The sequence below is a fragment of the Notothenia coriiceps genome, unplaced genomic scaffold, assembly GCF_000735185.1.
Source record: "Notothenia coriiceps isolate Sejong01 unplaced genomic scaffold, NC01 NC01_scaffold00019758, whole genome shotgun sequence".
In the NCBI taxonomy this organism is placed as follows: domain Eukaryota; kingdom Metazoa; phylum Chordata; class Actinopteri; order Perciformes; family Nototheniidae; genus Notothenia; species Notothenia coriiceps.
In genome coordinates this window covers 91433-112835 of record NW_011352459.1, presented here as the reverse complement: position 1 = coordinate 112835, position 21403 = coordinate 91433, and the positions used below count along the sequence as shown (strand labels likewise).

General features: G+C 39.3%; 3 protein-coding genes across 6 annotated transcripts in view; all 3 read right to left on the bottom strand.

Annotated features, from left to right (window-relative positions):
• The window catches only part of LOC104952208 (electrogenic sodium bicarbonate cotransporter 1-like), a 30177-nt gene extending 18517 nt beyond the window's left edge, over nucleotides 1-11660 (bottom strand). For all 4 annotated transcript variants that reach the window (XR_799098.1, XM_010778981.1, XM_010778980.1 and 1 more), the window contains exons 1-4: nucleotides 11359-11660; nucleotides 6844-6917; nucleotides 5741-5917; nucleotides 795-927 (exon numbers count right to left, since the gene is read on the bottom strand). Coding sequence is in view for 3 of the 4 variants with exons in the window: in XM_010778981.1 (XP_010777283.1) it covers nucleotides 795-927; nucleotides 5741-5917; nucleotides 6844-6917; nucleotides 11359-11375 (401 nt within the window). In the remaining variant the exon portion in view is untranslated. The remainder of the gene's footprint in view (nucleotides 1-794; nucleotides 928-5740; nucleotides 5918-6843; nucleotides 6918-11358) is intronic.
• Nucleotides 11661-12459: 799 nt separating this feature from the next.
• dck (deoxycytidine kinase) lies at nucleotides 12460-17197 on the bottom strand. Its single transcript, XM_010778979.1, has 7 exons — nucleotides 16953-17197; nucleotides 16553-16668; nucleotides 15107-15300; nucleotides 14673-14820; nucleotides 14142-14257; nucleotides 13728-13827; nucleotides 12460-12745 (listed from the first exon to the last, which is right to left on the bottom strand). The coding sequence occupies exons 1-7, from the start codon at nucleotides 17053-17055 to the stop codon at nucleotides 12719-12721; spliced, it is 804 nt and encodes a 267-aa protein (XP_010777281.1). The 5' UTR covers nucleotides 17056-17197; the 3' UTR covers nucleotides 12460-12718.
• An 813-nt stretch (nucleotides 17198-18010) lies between these two features.
• Nucleotides 18011-21403, bottom strand: part of LOC104952206 (MOB kinase activator 1B) — an 8440-nt gene continuing 5047 nt past the window's right edge. The window contains exons 5-6 of the mRNA XM_010778977.1: nucleotides 20142-20305; nucleotides 18011-20018 (exon numbers count right to left, since the gene is read on the bottom strand). Coding sequence (XP_010777279.1) covers nucleotides 19941-20018; nucleotides 20142-20305 — 242 coding nt within the window. The 3' untranslated portion in view covers nucleotides 18011-19940. The remainder of the gene's footprint in view (nucleotides 20019-20141; nucleotides 20306-21403) is intronic.

Genomic DNA, 21403 nt, shown 5'->3' with positions numbered 1-21403 from the left:
TTCAGGAGAAGAATGATTTGTAATAATGATGCCTCACAAGCCACCGCTACAAAAGAGCCATTCTCCTGAGGCCTGAGGATGGGGTTTCCTCTGGGGATAGAGTATCCCTTCTGGCTCAAATCCAAACTCCTGTGACCAGCCTTCTAACTAGGAAAGAAGCCTGGAGAAACTGTCGACCTCAAAGAGTTCATTTATCTTCTCCGTCTTGCAAGCCCTGCTTCCCCTTCCCCAAAATGTAGCATGACTGCGCCTTTGCCCTACTTTCTAGTTTATCTGCAGCACAACTGTCTATCTCTCAGACCCAGATTACTATTTTTAAGTACAATACTAAAACTATATCCTTTTGATTAAAACTTCCTCTATCACAATTGGTAAAACAAGAAGGCAAACATGTCACGTGGACCATGTAAAAGCCGCTGTGGACAATAAAATAGGGAACCATTAAACATTTGTATAAGCTTTTTTTCTCATATGCTCCAGAGCCAAGTGGAACATTGAGTCTTGTTGTAGCCATGTGGGTGTTTCTGCTTTTTTCCCCCGGTCTCACAGAGGCAGGTACTACCGATCTCAATCAGATAAGAGCAGAGTGGGAGTTCACTGGGGTTCAGCCTATTTCCCTACACACACAAAACACGATTATTCACAAGTGATTGTGTTCTGCTGACTGCGCCGGGATTGGGAAGCAGGACATTTTGGAGCACACTGCCTACGGCTTTTTATGTAAAAGGGTAGAATGGAGGGGGGGTGATAGATGCATGCCTGGCTTTAAAAGGACATTGGGCTCAGCAGCTCACCTGGCTGTTTCCTTCCACTCCATCTCCTGCCCGTCCACAGACAGGAGCTCGTCCAGCTCTGTGAAAAGCTGAGGAGGAGGGGGGCCATCGTCTTCCTCTCCCAGGATAAACCTGATCCTGTCAGCCGGAGAAACTGCAGAGAGAAAGAGGCATGTTAGGAATCATCAAAGCATCCAGCACAACTTCATCTGATGTCCAAGAAACCCTAACTTTGGAAAAAGATTTCAGCTCTCTAAATGTTACACTCAAGTTAAGGTTTAGTTACTGTACATAAGCATGGTTTAAAATAATTTTGATTTGTGATTGAGAATGTAGTATGTGGCTGTGCATGAATGAGCTAAGAAATAGGCCATGCTAAACACTTCCTGATTGCCTAGACAGTCTGGCTTTTTCCAGTGGAATTAAAATATCTTGGTTTTGTCGACTCTGCAGACTGAAAGTAAAATACACAGTACAATCTCATTATGCAATGAAACTAGAATACTTTGACAAAACGCCCTCGTGAGGAAAAACTTCCTTCAACTTCCTTCTGACAAAGGTGTGTCAAAATACATTTCAACACTGACTTAAGATTAATCCCTTCCAGTAAATTTTCTTACTCCCCTTCAGAAATGTCAGTTATGACCTCATGGATCACAGATAAAGCCTCAATGAAGCAACAAGTATGGTTAAAATGATTTATATTGTGTATATGCGGTTATCTATTTTAGGTAGAATGATTTAACACTTCTAGGAATGTTTCTTGACACACTAGTCAGGACTGAACAGGTGGATACCTCGACAACGTAACAGTGCCTGTAACCTTTTAATCCCAGCACAGCATCCAGGCTTAATTAAGGATGCTTGTTTTTAAAATAGTACAGGTAGAACTCTTCTAATGTAGCACGGAAACCTAGAAGGTCAGGACAGATGTACTGGACACACTGGAAACATTCCTTCTCTGTTTTGTATATCAGTATATTGTATCGACACAGACGTCACACACCAACGGCCCAAAACATACACACTTGAGATCTTTCAGTCGTCCAAATGGCCTTTATACCGTCTAGCCGAATGACTGGTAACGCAACACTTGGACACCACATGGTGTTCACAAAACCACTCACCTCTAAGTCTCACAACCGATGTTATCAATGAAAACCAGGCCTTTGTTGTGGTCACACACCTTTTAAGTGGACGGATCCACAGGGTTTGCCAGAGTCAACAGGATTATGGGGATTTAGATGGAGGGCAAAACAGCGGAAAATCCAACAAGTGGAGGGCTCTGTCTAGCATTGTGTGTGTGTTTTGGATTAGGGCTTTTGACATTTGGCACATGTCAGCCTGAACGCAAACATCAAACTCTCTCACACACACACACCCACCCACGCCTCATTATTTAACCTAAAAAACAGCAATAATTTAGTTTACATTTTTATTGTAGGGGGTTAAAAAAGTAGTTTACAGCACAACAGGAAAAAAAAATGTATCCCCACAGTGGCTGTAGCGCGTGCGTGCGTGCGTGCGTGCGTGCGTGCGTGCCTGTGTGCCTGTGTGTGTGTGTGTGTATTTAAAGAGGGCCACAGTTCAGTTTCAGTCCTGTCTTTGTTTAGTTTTGTTCCACATCTGAAGCCTTCTGATTCACAGTCTGATTCTTTGGATATACCATCAACATTGTTTGCATTTAAACTAATGTTGCAGTGTTTGAACCATACACATAAAAGAGTGGCCTTAAATTACCCTGTTGCATTTTAAAAAGGCTGAAAGCATTTCGAAAAGACCTTTAATGAAGAGACCGCTACTGACATTTATTTATGATTCAATATTAAGTGTTCACAGCTACGGTTCTGATTTTTTACGACCCTGTTTTTGATAACAGCTTCACAAGGGGTCAACTAAGCATTATCAAATACCTAATATAATTGCCCATTAGTCTCTCTGAGAGGGATTTGCAATATTGGAAAAGGCTGTAATTGGGCTCACAGAGTAAACAGATGGGGGCCAGACATCTAGACAGATTAATGTGAGCAAAACTCTTGTTATATCATGCGAGCTGGGGATGACTAAGCACAAAGGGGTTTATCACCTGGGCACGAGGCGTAACAGAGGAGGATTACAGTGTCAGAGGAGCGAGAGAGGATTACTCAGGTGCTCGTCTGCTGCGGCAGTCTGCGAGCCGCAGCTCAACGTGATGCCGGCAGGTTAGAGGAAGGTGTGAACGTGGGGGGGAAACACATCCAAGATAGAGGGACAATGTTCTTCTCGTATGATAAGTAACATGGGGATGCCTTAATGTTCTCCTCTTACTGATCTGCATCCAATTTGAGTAACAGATCAATAGGCAACTGAGGTCCTGAATACATGTTGAGGGAACAATCATATTGTATCTTGTAGAGGGAAAACAAGATTCAAAAAATAATGTATGCCTGTGTAATTAGAACAAATAAACATACGCAGATAGCAAAATTGACATCGGATTATCCTTGTTTTTTTTTAAAAAAGGGATTTGTAGGGGAGGGAAAGGGGCTTCCTTCACTTGTATCAACACTGTTGTTTTTTGTGTATGCATGTTTTTTAAGTGGAATTTATTTTATGACTGCAACATGTGTGAAAAGCCAAATCAGTAAAGTTAATCTTAATTTCGCAACATATGTAGCAGCTGCTGAATATAAAAAAAATGAAACTGTCAGATAGGGAAACATCAGTCATGACACGCCTGTTGCTTGATAATATATCCCAACCATGATCTGTAGCACACAGTGTAGTGTACAGTTTTATTTCCAAATCCAGTTAGAGGCATCCAGTTCTCTTTGAGGTCTGTTTCTTTGCAAATGTTATACTGCAGTCAACCAATAACACACACAAGCTTTCTTATTGTCCTGGTTTAACCGTAAAGATTTTTTAACATGCCTTAAAATTTGATGTTGCAGTTCTACCTGTTCACTTTTTAACGGGTTTGTTTAAAACTAGGCTACCACTTCAAACCTACACAGACTTCTCTTCTGTATTTTCCCAGAGCGAGTGCATGTCTGCACACGTTGCTAGAAAACTAAAGCTCCTTTATGGTGTCTTTGAATTCTTGTGTGATGCGTCTGCTATGATTGGATTAAACCACAATTTACTACACATTTGATTCAAGCCTTATCTTAAAACTGACTGTGACTGTCTATTTCAGATAGTAATTACCAGCTCGTGATATCTTATAATTTTAAATGCAGTTAACCTTTCAAAAGGATTCAGGTATGTTGTGCTGATATTATTGTCCACAGATGCCCCACACACGAGTTAAGAAGAAAATCCCTTCCTTTTCCCCATCTTCAGTTCATTTTGAGACCTTAATGGTTACCTCCACCACAGTAAAGCAGAGTGTAAACACGCTCCATAATGCCAGTTTCCAGGCTGTGCTATTAGAAGGTGAATTCCAAGGCTGGAATAATTGTATATCTTGCAAATAGCTTTAAACCTGATTGTAATGTTTGCTGCTCTTTGAATTCCCTATTGGGTTTGTGTGGTGGTACAGACTATACAGAGATTAAACAAAGACCTACATAATTATATGGCTCATTTACCAACAGTTGCTCTTGGTTTCCCACCTGTGTAACCACAAGGTTTTCAAAAACAAATTCTAATACATTCAGAAGATGTATGGCTTTGACACTGACCTATAAGACTCTTTCTGATTTACATCCTCCTGATCTTGAAAATGATCTTGGGATTATTGGTTTTACAATGCCCCTCCTTAAGCTTCTATATATGGAAAGACATCTGGTGTGTTTCCTTCAGCAGGAAGAAGACTCCAGAGACTTATGACTATTTTAATGTGTATTTTATGGACTAACATTCATTTAGTGCTATTGGCAGAACAGCACTAAAATACCATGGATATGCACTTTATTGGATTTATTTGGAACTATTAAAGGATTTCTGATTTTGAAAACCCGCTTCATCATCATGTTAATTGACAACTATCTGATCCATACTTGTTATTTCACTGCTCTTATAAGTACTGAAATTACATGAGGCCCATTATGTGTAGCATTATCCTCATATCACTTGTGAAAAATGATGCCGTTTTGGCTGCCTTTAACACCAACTCTTTCTTCCCATCTACCTTTTTTACATGTTCTGGGAATCCTTCCTCACAGATCCCACACAGTACAGTGTTAATCATCATGACAACAGATAATACCCCTGTTGTAGTTACTTCCCACACGTTAAGCCAATCCGGTATCATTTTCAGATTAGTATTCGGCATGTTCCCATTCCCTCGCTCCACTAATTCTGTTGAGTGCAGGTTTCTGTGTTGTGTTTTTTTTTTTGGGTGCTGCGACCCCACCCTGTGTCCTTAACTACAGAAACACTGTGTTTGACATTGTGTTTCCCAGAGGGCTGCTGGACCTCACCCAATGGGACTCAACCAATATCTAGAAAATTATACAACTGTTATTAATGTGGTGAATTTATACTCTGATCATTACCAGTGGACGATTGTAATAGAGTACATTTACTCAAGTACCATTTTCAGTTACTGGTACTTTCCTTGAGTATCTATGTTACTGTATTATTTTATTCTACTATATTTTAGAAGCCAATATTGTAATTGTACTCCTTTATATTTATACAGATAATTAGCTAAAACTAAATATAAACCACTACTAAATATTGGTTATAACATCCAGCTGCAGTATATAAAGTAACTACAATTAGCCCACCTTTACCAGCTGTGATGAACACATTAACGCATCAATAATCATAATGCAGTCATTTAATATATTATGGGCCATTTTCCATAACAAGGACTTCTACGTTTGCTACCTAAAGTATATTTTGATGCTTATACTTTTACTCAAGTAAGATTTTGTATGCAGGAAATGTACTTGTTACAGAGTATTTTTAAAATATGGTATCTGTACTTTAGTACTTCAGTAAAAGACCTGAATACTTTTTCCATCACTATCATTACTCACTGAGGGGTTTGAGGATGCTTGGAGGGGATTCGTCTGCGTTGTCCCCGTCCGACTTGGACCCCTCCGTGCCGTGCTCGGCCCGGTCCCGCCTCTCCTTGTGGCTGGACTTGCGTCTGTGGCGTCTCCTGCGGTGGTAGCTCTTGGGAACATGCACACCAATGTACACAGTGTGGTGACCTGTGCAGAACAACAGAGGAAACGCAGGTCAGATTACTCCCCCGGTTACAGGGAAATCACATTAATGGTGAATGCTGGCAATTTGTCTCGGCACTCGGATGCGGTGTGAAATGTTTGCTTATCACGAGGCTGCTTTGACGCAAACAGTTTTTTTAGCTTGCTGAGGTCAAAACGGTTCAGTTATAATGTTGGTCGGTTACTTATCAGTCAGTTAAACTGCAAAATCAAATAAATAACTACTTCCTACACAGCAGTACATACAGGAAATGGTAACTGAATGTCTCCAGGAAGTAATTAAAGAGACACAGAGAGAGAGAAAAAACTCAAACTGGATTTACTGACTGAGTTAGTGTTGAAGCAACCATGTATTTTTCCATTCAACCATGAATTCCATAAACATGCCTTTTTGGATTTGATGGTATCTTCCTCATCCAAAGTTGTCAGTTTTGCTTCCTTTTAGAAACCAAAGACCACTTTAGGCACACGCTAAACAACATGCACACCACATTCCCATGCAAGAGAAGCAAAAAGGATTTTGCAACAATTACTGCACACGCACAAACAGCTTGACATATTTCCAGAAGCTGTGACGTACGTCTCTTTATGTGCAAGTGTTGGTTTGTGAAATGTGAATGTAACTGCAAAGCCTATCAAGATAAATTATTTTGTGGCTTTAGCTGACAGCCAGAACTGGACAGGATTAGAGCACTTGAAGACACTTCTTCCTGTTCAGAAATGTCAAGATAAAGTGGATATTTCTTCATGTTGTATAACTTGTTGAATGCTGTGCTTGTACTAGAGAGGACACTATAGCTTCCACATGCACACTATGCTGTGAACAGTATGTGTGGAAAGACAAGGATAGGTTAATGCTTATGACATGTCTGTCAGCTGGACAATGTGCTGGAATTCATCACTGATCTTACCCTCCACTTCCTGTTCATCGCAGACATGTTTGACACAGGACGCTCCTCTGTCCAAGACTGCCTCGTCTTCAACTCTGCAAGGCAAAAGAGATCAAATATTCAATATGGATCACAACATAGTCGCTGGAACATACTTGAAGATTTACACGTTTTGTCCTCCACCATCACTGAGACAATAAAACAAACTCAAATTAAACAACCAAATATTTTAATACACATTAATCAAAAAAACATTAAGAAGCAACATTTTCAACCTTTAAGACAATGTGCTTTGCCCTGTTTTTATTCAAATCCATGTTGGGCCCAAAAATAAAAGTCCTATTCTGGTTATTCTGTAACAAAATAAACACTTACTCAGCTAGTTTCTGCTGCTGAATAAGCATACAGGCTATTCTATTGCTCTCTTTGTTAACTTGTAACTGTGCCACGACTTCCATAGCAACAGTAATTTTGTACATTTTAATTTAAAAAAAAGAAATATGATGAATAGGTGCTCAGATGTCAAGCTCTCACGTGTATTAGCATTTCTGATGCTATGCTTATCTCCCACAAATGTCAAGTTCCCATCCACCTACAATGCTTTGCACAACATTAATATATTTTATACAGCTTCTTCTCCTCTGTGAGTGAATGTAGAAAATGTAAAGTGAAAACCACTTTTCGCCCAGTAAGATCTGCAGAGTCATTATTGGACTTTAAGGTGAACAAACAATGTCTTATTTCAGAGACATCTTCTTGACCTTCAGTTTCCTTTGATCGGCAAATGTCAACATCCCTCAAAGCAGGAATGTGCCTCCTCCAGTCCAGCAAAGCGTGGACTAAATAAGTCAATAATGGAAAAACTGTAACTTTAAAATGGATACTTTGCTAAAAAGAAATTGCAAAATGGAAAGAATGCACCGTCTTCTTACTACAACGTGAAGGATGACGTTTCACTCATAGGAATAACTCTTGTCTTATTTATATTTAGGCATAATGTCAAGAAACAGAAAGTGTATAAGAGGATCCAATTATTAATGTTAAGCGTGTCAGTATCAAATAATGTATTAAACTGCAGTGGCTAATTTTTCCAACCGCTTTATGAGTTTTCTCCAACAACAAAAAATAAATATTTGATTTTAGATGCGCATCAAGAATGTCAATAAACACATGGACAGTTTCCACTGAAAAATCTTCGTCTGGGGATGACACAGTTCAAGAAATGAGGGGATGGGAGCAGTGTACATCAGCTGCTAAATAAACAAAGTCCGGAAGGATGCAACTTGTTCCTCCGATTGCGCTGCACGCCCATCTGAACCTCCCCTGTGGATATGCTATCAGGCCTTAAGAGAGAGGGAGAGAAGCAGAACGCTGATAGCTGACGTAATGTTGATCCTCCAGCTCTGAGATCAAACAAGTGTTAAGGAGGGGCCGGGCTCGCTGCCAACTTCACAAGCAATACCAATACAGTGATTAGACTCTGTACCCTGCTTTTGTGGTCCATTGTTGCTCACAAAAAGAAAAGAGGAGGCTGGTTCCCACACAGCAACCTGTGAACAACGCCAGCGCTATTGTTTAGCTACAGATTCTTTGAATGTTCTGTTCAACTTGTCCTCTCTCCTTTCCCCCCAGGACAGAGCGTACACAAAACACCACCAGCTTCAGGGATTTCGGTCAAATGTTTTTTTCTTTTGGGAAAAACTCATACTTTTCCATTTATCATTTAATGACCCTATTTGCAACTGAGAATGTGTAAGTGAACAGACATAGAAAGCAAATAGGTAGAGTTTTTCTATTTTTCTTGCAAATATTGCATATGGATCTTTACAGAAGCACATCTCCATCCTGTAGTGTTTACGTCTGCGACATGTACCATGCAGGTAGGTCATTTCACTGAAAACTATTGGTCTCACAGGAGAGCAAAGAGAGCTCAACTTGCAGGTTAACTATGGCCAGTCTGTGTCGCCACGTTAAATCGATCTACTCTAAAAGGCCTCAGACAGGGAGACCCTCATGTTGAGAAACATACCACAGGTGGTGCACAAATCAAAATAATAAGACCGGGATGTAAAGTGGGATGAAATGCAGAAGACAGAGGGAGCTGCAAGGTGAAAAAGCTTAAATCTACTCTACAGTGTTTAAGTCTAAACGACTTAATGTCAAAAATGTGAAAACCGGTCAAAAAAATAAAAGTCAAATGCATCTCTTGTAAATGTATATGAAGCACAAGACCGATAAGATCCTTGTTCTCCTTATACATATCAACACTGCTCAATCTTCTTTTTCATTTGTCTTCTTCTGCATGATTAATAAAAATAATCAAAGCTGGGTGAGGGTCAGAGCGATCAGATGCAGTCATCTCACAACCCCTCACTTCTGTGTCTTGACCTCATGAGGCTGGATAAAGCTGTCGGTGCGTGAGGAGCCGGGATCAGCTGCTGGGGATCAGGGATCATCTCCATCTCTTTACAGAGGGAGCAGCCAATCCCCCCCCCCCCCCAGCCAGTAGAAACTCAGTTATGATTTAGGAGCCTCAAAGTGATACTCCACATAAAAACTAGTGTCGAACCCCAAAACCTGAAGGCTTGAAAAGGTAGCTTTGAAAATGTTTTTCTCCCCTATGATAGAAAGTTGAGAAGCCTGATTTCAAATGAGTTTTGATGTTCTTAAAATGTCCAGAAACTTCTCCAAAACTCTTACTGTGTAATCCATGTTTGAGGAGGAACACACTTTTTTTGTAGCGAGTAGGTTAAGGTTACTAGGACTAGAACATGCTTTCATTATTTGACTAAATAAATGACTTGTGGGATTTAAAAAGGTTGCAGCGATAATGTCCGGCATGTGTTCTTGTGATATTATCCTGTTAAGTCCCACAGGCTTTTTTTTGTTTTCACGAAACTGTGTCTCAGGGCTTCTTAACCTTTAACAAACTATGAATGTGTCATACCCACCTAACGGGAAGAAACAATCTTTACCGAAACAAAACACAAGTCTCACAAGAAGCGTCTAAATGAGCCCTGAGTGAAAAAATGCTAACACACTTAGCACAGAACTATATAAATACTTTATTACTTATCGGATCTGCACAAAAAAGATATCAGCTATTCCACAGATTCTAGAAATATAAAGAATCAATCTTGATACAGGGTACTTATATGTTAAAGCTTTTAGTCTACTATCCCATCATTCAAGGGTGGTTTTCACTATCAGTCATGTTTTTTTTGGACAGACACTCTAATTTACATTTTTGTACCATGTTCAATCTGAATCTACTTTAAAATAAAAAAACATCTATATTGATTCTGACTTTTCTACATCCAACTCACAAGTTTATCATTACTTTGAGAAAAAAGATTATTAATGTAACCCTTTTAGAAGTGAAAATATAGTCATTTGTTCTGGGAATGTCATTTTCGAGCCTGAGACCTGGAAAACAGGCTTGGGGCTTAGGATATACATTTTGCGCAATCGTTTCATTTAAATGAACCACCCGCTCAACAGGTCTGCCTTCACTTTTGGAATTTCCTCGCATAGGTGAGGAAATGGATGGATATCAATCGTAGTGAGCATCACTCAGCATAGCACAAAGGAGCATTCACCATTCCCGACAGCACAGAGACACACAAGTCATTGCATGGAACAAAACTAAAAGGGAACGTTTCCTCATTGCAACACATTTCGAGAAATGACTCTAAAGAATGAGGAATACAAAAAGCTTGTGTTTTTGCAGTTTCTGCAGCCATTGTGATAGCAAAGGACAGCAACATTAGGTCACTACAGGTTGTTTACTCTTGGTTTCACCCCATGTTGCTTTAAGGGATTGTGCCACACCTACTAACAATTCAGTGGGGCTCACACTGATACTTTAAATCTTACGTACACTGGCTGCAGCTGATTTCGCAAACCAGCTGATGAATTCCAGGTGCATGTCAGAAAGGTTTCTCCACACTAACTAGTGCGTTTCCGTGTTTGGTAGTAACCCTCCAGTCTGATTTGTTGCGGCTGCTGCGTCATTGCGCAACGTATACACACACGCTGGCTCACAACCAGTGTGGATTTTTGGGGTGTCTGCTCAGCTCGGATACCGCCTGGTCTGAGGCATACACAGCTTTAATCATAAAGTTACACCAGGGACAACTCTCCAACGCTTGGCCTGCTTTCCCCGTGTCACTCTAACTCAGAATGACAGCCTGGAAAATAGATTAGCCTTTTACAGGACGTCCATAACCACAGCAGTAAGGCAACAGTGGCTGAGGCAGCCAAGGTGTAGCTGCTTTCAAACTGTTCTGAACATAAACAATAGTTTACTAAAGTTATGGGCACCAATGGCTCTCTCAACCCAGATGATGCACTGAATTTACGCACAGAAAATATCACGGAAAACACACTGAATATTCAGTTAAGTTGCTGAATGATATTCACCTGACGACTAATTTACACCTGGCAGGAAAGGGACCGCAAGTTACAAAGTAAAAGTTCACAAACATGGTTACTTGGACTGCTGAAAAGAGTACAAAAGGAAAATTATGAACTTACTTCTTTTCGGAAGTCATGGTGACAAAGTTCGCCTTTACAGATGATCAGTGTGGAGTTCAGTAGTCCTTTTGTAGTCGTTGTTTGAAAAACTCTAGCTGACGCTTTGTTTAAGTGGATAAAAGAAAGGAGTCGAGGAGCTATCTCTCTGGAAGGATTTCTGCGACTCTACAAATCAAATGTAACTTGTAACACACAATCTTCATATCGTGCTGGGCTGCTGCAGGTTTTCTCCAGGTGACATCTTGAGCTAAAGTCTCCTTTTGTGTCTCGCTGGAAGCGTGTGGAGAGCCTCTGAGACCGCAGCGTGTCTTTCTCCATATTTAAAGTGCCATCCCTCGTGACGCCACCGGGGGGTGGAGGTCACAAAGTTGCTCATGGGTGGCGCACCAAACACTTAAACTTTACAAAGGGCTTGTCTACTGTCCACATTGCATTTTAAAGGACATCCTATAATATCACCGGATATGTCAAAAATGAAAATAAATAAATATTAGACGCACCTTCTTTGTTTGGACGGAGAATTCCATCAGCGTGGGCCCTGTTTATTTGTAATGTACAGTTTCTATCGAGATTCAACCTATGATTAAATGCTGATGTGTATTCAGTTTGTATATCGGTCACATACTAACTAAACTAGTCATTATTGATTTTAAACACGTTTGTAATGGGTTAGGCGTTACACATTGCTGTGCATTGTGATATGTATATTAAATATATTGTGTGTGTATATATATATATATATATATACACACATACACACACACATACATACACACACACACACACACGGCGCCATAGGTGAAGGAAGGCATCTATTTCAGGTAGCTTTAATACAATTCCATTAAAGCTGCCAGGTAAAAGCAAGCTCAGCAGTCTGAAATAGCTGACAGCAGTGCATTATGGGGACTGGCGACATCTTCTGGAAGATGTGAGAAGATTCCACTCAGAGCCATAAAGGCCAGCTATTACAATCTTTTATTTTGAAATCAATAAACCCTGGGTGTGGATGTTTAAATAAACTAAAATGATTTTAATTTGAAAAAATACTTTCTTCTCATGACTTATTTCTACAGTATATATTAGACAAGGAAACACACACAATTAATAAAGTATTTCAAGTTTATTGTCATTTGTAAGGACCAACAGCCATGCATATGCACACAAACTATTTATAAATACACCAAAAATGTAAGAAAACAGTAATAAAAACGTTTTTTTAGAAAAACGCCACATGTCACATCATTAATGGGGATTGTAGGGGGTAGAAAATTAAGTTGTTGATACATTTCATCTTTATAAAAAACTCCATCCAGGTTCTCTTCTTTGAGTAAAAAATTAAATCTCTATCATCAGTTGAATTCTACAAAGTGCTCAAAAACTCCTTGACCTGAAAAATAAAAAAACAAGAGTCAGCATGAATGAGTTAACACATTAGTACCATCATTGCTGTTCTTTAGGGAAATTATTCCAAAATCACAATAAGTGAAAAACAAGTAGCTTTCGGAATTGGTGCAAAGGGTTATGGTGATAACTGGACACATTGTGAAATCTCTAAAAAGCGTCTGTGTTTACTATCAACATGAAACTGCTACATAAGCATCCCTGCAGGCCTCATTACCACAGGTGAAACCTGGATGTGTGGGTGTCAGTATCACAGCAAACACTCAGTACACATTACCTCCCCCAATACACATTGTACTGTCTATTTATACTTGATTTGGTTTCTAAATAGTGAACTAATGTTTTATTTTTAAGTGAAAATTGGGCGAACATATTTCTAATACAAATTAAGTGGTTTCAAATCTTTTAAACTAAAAGGTAATTTTCTTGATTAAAGTGAAGCATGATGCCTTATTCTATCTTCTCTCAAATGACACAAACATACACTTATTGAAACAACTTGATTTGCATTAGAAACATGCTTCACATTTGTTATCAGAAAACAAAAATGAAATGCTCAATATTATACCATGTAATGCTTTAATAGCTCGTTGATACTGCATCAGATAGGATTACTGTTAGATTGACATGAATGTACTCTTTTGATGTTGAGCTGGTGGAGGTGGAGCCCATTTGAACTACTTTCTGGTTAGGTAGTTACAGGTAACATACATTATATCTATGATGTCATCCTTTTTGTTTGCATATAAAAAAAGAAGTAATTAAAGTCACTAATGCAAACAATAAATGTGGAACTAAACTCGCTCTGAAAGTAAAAAATCATTACCAAAAAGGCGATACTCTGGTTAAATAACCCAGCTGTAGGGATAACAAAGTAAAAAGGCGTGTTTGGAGTATTTGGGTGGACACAAATCCCAAACCATTCTTTGTCCATTTCAAATCTTAAATTGGGCTGAACCGTCACTCACCTTCTCAATCATGTCAGCGCTCTTGCTGTTGTTTCCTTTAAAGTCTTCATTTATATCTATGGTCAGAACGGGCACATCATTGAGATACTCAAAATCCGTTCTGTGGGCCGGAGAGGACAGGGGACACTGTCAGTGATCATTAAGCAACATCAAAATGGATGCAGTATCCTGAATATGAATTAAGCTACTGAGGATGGCAAATCTTGGTTAGTAAATCGTGCACAGAGAATGGGACTAACCAACACATTTCCAGGTGATCACATGTATCAAAACAGTTTCACTGTATTAGTTGCAGGTTATTGCAATAATGGGGTATTTTCTTATGGCCAAGATCAGTAAGAACATCCTTTTTCTGTTAGAAAAAGACATCTGTTGTCCACACAGCAATGCAACGTTTGATGTGTGTATATGCACCTCATGGTCTTGTGCCGCAGCCAGCTCTCGTGCTTAAAGTGGAGTTTCTCCAGATACTCCAGAGGGATGTCTTGCTCTTCTTCTCTGCCTCTCAGATGCAACCGCTGCAAACATTTCTACACACAATAAAATAATATTATTGAAATCTGTAACCCTCAGGTTTCATAATGTAATAATAATATTTTCATTACATTTCATTATTTTCATAATGATATATGATTTTATTAGATGCAGTTCAGTTACCTGCGATTGATATGATCATATCACCTCTAAACAAAATGTGTAATCATTCTAAAATTGAGTCAGAATAAACAACTATAAGTTGAGCCAATATCATTAATGGGCAAGGGAAAGGTGATACACTAGGATGTGTAATAGTGACACAGACTTGCTTTGGGAATGACAAACTAAGGATGATGATACCCCTCCAAGACATAACACATAGTTCCCTCCCTTAGTATTTTCCTTAGCAAGGTCATTCTATTCCGGTGTAGTTTAATTGCAATGAGGCAGCAGAGTCCGCCAGCCTACCTCCGGGGCCGCTCTGAGGTAGATGATACCGTCCAGCTCGATGTGCTTTCCAAACTGGCTGTGCAGCCACCCGTGGCAGTCCTGATAGATGGACCACTCCGTCTCGTTCAGGCACTCGCTCTCATACAGGTTGGCTGCAAAGATGTACCTGGGACATTAAGGACAAGGACTTTCAGATTATTAAACATATAATAAAATAACCATAGTCAGTGTTTATTGCAAGCTGCATATTCACATTAATCCCATTATCCATCAAAACATATTTTTCAATAAAAAGATTGAATTTCTTTTTAAGCCATGACATCTTAAAATGAATACCAAAACACAAACTGTTCAGTTTTTGCCGAGAGTGATGGATAACCACCAGCATCTTTTTTTATATCTGCACCTATGTTTTTTATACTTGTTGAATGCATCCGTTTTTTCAGTGGTACCTGTCGCTGTAGATGGAGCGCTCGAAGAACTGCACAGGGTTCTCGGCTTCCCGCAGCTTCCCATTGGCCGACGTGATCTGAGCGCGCACTCTGCTGATGCAGGCGTAGCTCTGGAAGGTGTAGGCCCACCTCTCAGGTTTCTCATACATCATCTGCAACACATTCCCCCCACTCCTCTGAGAGGTGGTCAGCTCCTGAGACACAGGGACAAGGGGAATGTAATAGAGGTCCTAAGTGAGTGCATCCCAATTAGGGATCAATACGTCTGTTAAGGAATAGGTTAGTGTACAGTCCATGTGTTTGCACATTGATTGCATTCAGATTGCAATCTAAACCCAACATTCTGTTGTTTTCCTAGTATATGTTTAAGCTAGTGAAAATCATCACATTGAAATTGCAGGAACTGGATAATGTTTACAATGTTGCATTTTGGCAAAAGAAAAAAAATTGAAGAATCAATCATTAAAACACATATCTACTAAAAACTACTTGTAGCCTATTAAAAAAGGTGCCTGTATTATTTAATATTCTCTAGATGTAATCTTCCTACCAACTACACAATGTCTCCATAAATGCCGCAATTACATTTATTTAAGTTTTATCCAAAGCTTAAAATTAAAAATGACAACTCGCAGGATTGATGACTGAAGCAGAATTATTTAAAAACACTCATTCCATCATGCATGATTCTAATGAACTATTTAACATCATCCTGATCAGCAGAGGGCGCACAACCATCTATGTTTGTTCACAATATACTGAGAGTTGTGGCAGCAGATGAGTGTAGGAGGATTCCTAAACAGTTGTCCATACTGATAATATCCCTTTACTTTTACAGTGAACTAAGGGGACATTAATTCAGATGTATCAGAATCCTTCGTCATCAAGAGACAACTATACCATTCTACAATACAGTACATGTTATGATATGCCAAAAAACTAGTTCAAATCACCCTGAATATTGCTAAACCCACAGTATGAGTGATGTGTATATGCGGGTGTGTTAAACCACTAATATTGAGTGTGAGGGTGAGGCTAGCCCTGCGTCTGTGAAGGGGGGTCAGAGATGTTCGCCCCGGCCCTAGGAAGGCATGTTCATCTGTCCAGAGACGGACCATCTGTTGGGTGTGTGTTTGGTGATGACCTGTGCAGATATGTGGACAGATGGCAGCTGCACTCTAAATACAGATGAAGACTCTCCCTGTCATCTTCATGTGTGCAGATTATGTAGAATCACTGGTTGAGAGAGGACCGCAGCATGCTGGTGCACAATGAAATGTATCCCAGACTTAAAGAGGAAGCAAAAGTGCAGCGCTTGCAAACACAGCAGATGTGAAGAAAGCAGATGTGAAGATATTACACAACAGTGTGCTGCGTATTCACTGTATATGGGTGCCAACTGACTGATTTGGGACCATTACTTTAAAAAAAATGCAATGTGAATACCTCAAAGTCACTGCCTTTTGTTTGGACATTGCACCATCTGGCGATTGGCTCTGGTACCACCTCCCAGTCCCCGCTCTCCTGATCCAAAAGCCGCAGAAAGGTAGATTTGCCCGCCGCTGAACACAAAAGGATCCAGAAAATCAACATTGATCATAGTCAGTGACATGTAGCAACACATCATGCAGGTATGTTAGCTGTACAGACAGTACTGTTAGTATAGTTAAGTGGACGCATAAAATGCAGCCTTCAATTGGCGGTAAAACTGTAACGAAACAATAGTGGATCAATAAAGAGTTATCACTGTCTGGAACGCAACACCTGCCACCTAAACTAGCGAGCAGTTAAGGTTCTGAGCTAGATTTTAAAAATTATTTTCGCCATAAAGTGGTGCTTTACTCACCAATGTTTCCCTCAATTGATATCCGGCGTATCCTCTTCTCATGCCTCTTCTCCATGGAGTCGTCTATTGAGTCGGGAGACGGCCTCTTTGGAGTTAAAGACATTTTCTGCAGATTAATAAACCTGCTTGTTAATCAGAGCGGTGAGAGCTCCAGCTTGTTGTTTAAAGTTTGGCGGTAACCCTGTCAGGAAGTGGCGGTCTGGTGCGCGCTGTGTCCCCGCCCAGGAAGCAGCAGCTGCTCCCTCACGTGGCCCGGCTCCAGACTTTGTGTTGTTGTAATACCATCAAATTCAATACCATACTGCAAACATAATGAATTATTAAGAGAAACCCCTGGATTGAATTGTTACCAAAGCTGTATTGGCATTAGAAACAACATTTACTTATAGTATCAGAAGTAAAAGTACTAATTCTGCAGAATAGTCCATGCCAGTGTTGAAGCAGTTTTGTTCTTTAATCTAAATTAATGCATCTTTTGTATTACAATTCTTAATTTGAAAGGTAACTGGTATAGCTATTTAATAAATGTAGTAAAGTATAAAAACGAGCATTTCTCTTTGATATGTAGAAACAATACGTTTTTTTTTAAAGTATAAATTGTAATGTTATACTATAAAACCCGTCGTACTTTTTGAGGAAATGTATTATGTATTATTAAAATACTCATTACACAATCCCCACAAATCATAAAAACGTATAGTCGGACTCAAAGTAAAGCATTTGAAATGTTGCCCAAGTAAATTAATTGAAAACAACGTACTTTAATTATCAAAGTTAACATCAGCCAGAAAGCGTTCAGTCAGTTACATGATTGGAAAATCAACGATGAATTAAAATTCAAGCAGCACTTTATTTTGTAGTTGGTTAAAGAGAATTTTAACAATACTTAAGTGATATTTAATCTGAAACAACGCAATATATTTTATTAACTAAATGTGTTTTGTATGGTACATTTCCCTCTGAAATGTATTGGAACGCAGTGTAAAGTGGTATAGAAAGGAACAGTTTTAGTATAAGTACCTGGAATTTGCACTTGACATAAATAAACACACGCTTCATTCAAAGAGTCAAGACCACCTTTATTTTCCTTGTAAACAGCATAAATCAATTCAGTAGCATTGAAAACCCCTACCAAGCCAATATTTACAAACATCTCAAGAATTATTACAGTCAAGGAGGAAAAACCGTAGGCAATAGGCTATGTTACGAGCATTTCATAAGGATGAGATGCTTTCAGGATGACTGATTTTACATTACATTTTCGGATATCTGGTGAGCAGTAACATTCAGAATAGTAAGCTAAGGAAGTGGGAAAAGATACAATAAAACAAACAAGGTTTCAATATGGGGGAGGAAAGCAGCCTCAAAAAAGACATGATGGCAAAAGCTGCCACTCCATGCTCGCTGAAAAATGATCTTTAAGACAGGTCTAACCCTCAGTATTTACACGTGTGCATTGAAGTATTACACCTCTCTCACAAGTTATATATAACGATATATAAAGTGTTCATCTCCCTGCTTTTAAACCAAACCTGAAAGACCATTTCATCATAACCCAGAATTTAAGCACTATAAAGGAAATGAATGTTAGATAAAGTATGAATGAGCCACCCTTTTAGTGTAAATGATTGCATCGTCAACAACATTTGATATTGGGAAGGGTTCATGCATCTGCTGTTTGAAGCACAGCGACAAACAACACATACAAAAAGCATAATAAATCTCACTTGTGCCTCACAGCCAATTTCAGAGGAGGTTGAGCAATTCAACATTCATTTGGGGAAGTAAGAGGGGAGGAAATAAACTATGATCAGTCACATGATACAGCTTCTCACAAAGCACAGTCTATGCAGAATAAACATTCAGGCAAAAAGAGGTCAGGGAAATAGTTCAAAGTGCTTTATGGCGAGTGAGATAACAAGGGATGCAGCATAATCCAATTATTATTGAACACTTTAGGTCGTGAATTCAAACAGGTCTCTATTTCTATTTGAGGACGTTTATATACAATTTGAGATCCCTTGAAGACTTTTCCTAAGATTTGTTTCTACTTCAAGTTTTGAGGGGAAACAACTCGTACAGAGGAACATGTCACTAAAGGAAAAGCTACACAGTTTAATCAATTTAAGTCCATGCTACAACATGACAATATTCTAGCCTTATTTCTATTTCCTCACAACATTCATGTATCATAACCTGCACAGAACACTTGGTTAATAGACTTTCAAAGTAAGAATAACATTGGCGAGTGTGAAGAAAATGGGCGTAGATATAGAACCACAGAAACTCAGAAGGAGGTGGCATGGATCATTTCATGTTTTGTCTATTAAGTCAGTGGTTTATGGCATTTATCTTCTTACAGCTTTCTTTGTTGAAATAGGGCAAAAATGAGCCATGTGAGGCACTTAGGATTATTTTGTTTTGAAGGATGCAGGCTCTTACAGATGAGAAAAAAGCAGACCCCAGCCCAAATCCATCCATGTAGATAATTGAATAAAATAACTAGCTACTGCGGTGACGTTGGCTTAAACTCTAGCCGTTACACCCCCATAGCCTTCCTAATATGATTCAGTAACTTTGCTTACACACTTCTACCCTGCAAGTGAGTTAGAAATGGGAATCTAAGAGCATCGAAACGCCTCGTGTTGCCATCAATCCAAGTGAAACAAACATCTGTGCAGTATAATAAAAAACTAATGAGCATAAGTCTATATTATTCTAAATGTAAGCCATGACTGAATGCTGGGGCTCGTTCCATACCAATAAAAACATCTCCTCCTATATGTTAATCTGTGGCTTGTTCTAGTGTGTGATCCCTGATAGCGTTAGCCTTAACCCTATCAAGACCCTTCCTTCTTCCTGGCCTTATTAAAAACATTTCCCCAAATGGAAATATAGTATTTACTGCATACATACAGCCAGGGCGGGGCGGGGTGGGTATCTGTGCAAAAAACTAGAAGACCAATAAAATAAGGGTTACATTGTTATTTATCTATCCTTGGTTGTCAGTTTTTCAATCAGCTCCTGAAGTGGAACCAGCTCTTTCCTGTCGATGAGGTTGAACTCCTGGAAAAGAGACGGGGAAGGGAGCAAACACAAGTCAGATGATCCGCTATAAGCTAGATTTTAACGCTCATATACACTACATCATACATAAAAGTCCATACTTGTATGTCAGATATTCTTTACCTGAACAAAAAAGATGAAGTGTTTGAACGACGTGTTGAGGTGGGCCTCCTCCTGCAGCTGCATCACAGAGTCAAAGTGCTGGTGGTAGATGTGAGCGTAGACCCTGAACAGGCGCTTCAGGATGGTCTTCGCCACGGACATAAAGTTTCGCTTGAAGGGGACACCTGGGGGGGAAAAGGGCAAGAAAGACTTATGATGGAACCAAAGATATGGATAATACAGTCAGTGTGTAGGTAGAGAAAATGACTGGATGGAAACACTTTGTTGTTTTTAGAGTTTCAAAATGACCAAAAAAGATATGTATTTGACAAACTGTGCTTGATATAATAACAATACTGCACATAGAGTACAATGGCAATGCTGTAACAATACTGCATATGTTTTATTATTGTATATACTAGTATTTTGTTATAGTATACCGTACGTAGGTTTTTGGTATATCTATATTTCGTATTAATCATTTTCTATATCTTAATGATAATCAATTTTTTTTGGGTTGTTTTCATTACAATTGATCTTCTTTAATTGTGTTTGTGCATGCACCATACACACCCAGGCAGATTCCTTGTATGTGTAAACCTACTTGGCAATAAACCCGTTTCTAATTCGGATTTCTTCAGGCATAGCTTAAATACAAATAATACATTGGTAGGATCGCACCATCAAAACAACCACTCAACCTTTGAATGATGTATTTTTCCGAAACGAACTATTAGCTACGAAGAAAAATATAAAGCCCTGACAGCTCAGAGCAATGAACACCGATGCAGCTACAACATGTTCTCGATTGCACATTTCAGGCAGGCCACAGCAAGATGTAAGTGAAGTGCAAACAATCAAGAGAGCAATAAGGAACCACCTCATGGAAACAACCCGTTCATTTGTAGTCGGGACAGTCTGATGTGTTGATTCAGTCAAGAGATTGTGAGTAGAGAAGCCTGATGGACAGCTTCTTCCCACAGTGTACATAGAGATAACGTAGCAACAGAAAAACTACACATCTATTATTCAAAAGGCGCTGGTGACCGACAGGTAACCCACCTAGGGCTGAATGTGCACATGGTCCACTCTTTTGAATAATTCACTTGGACACGAACTAGACTAATTCAGGAATAGTAATAATTTAGAGGTTAAGGTGGGATAAAACCTGACCAGGTACAAAATATTAAAAAAGGTATCCTGTGGAGTTTTCTTAACTTGTGACCGTACTTGTTTTTAGGCTGGTGAAAGGCTTTGAGGGACTCCTGGTAAATAATGAATAG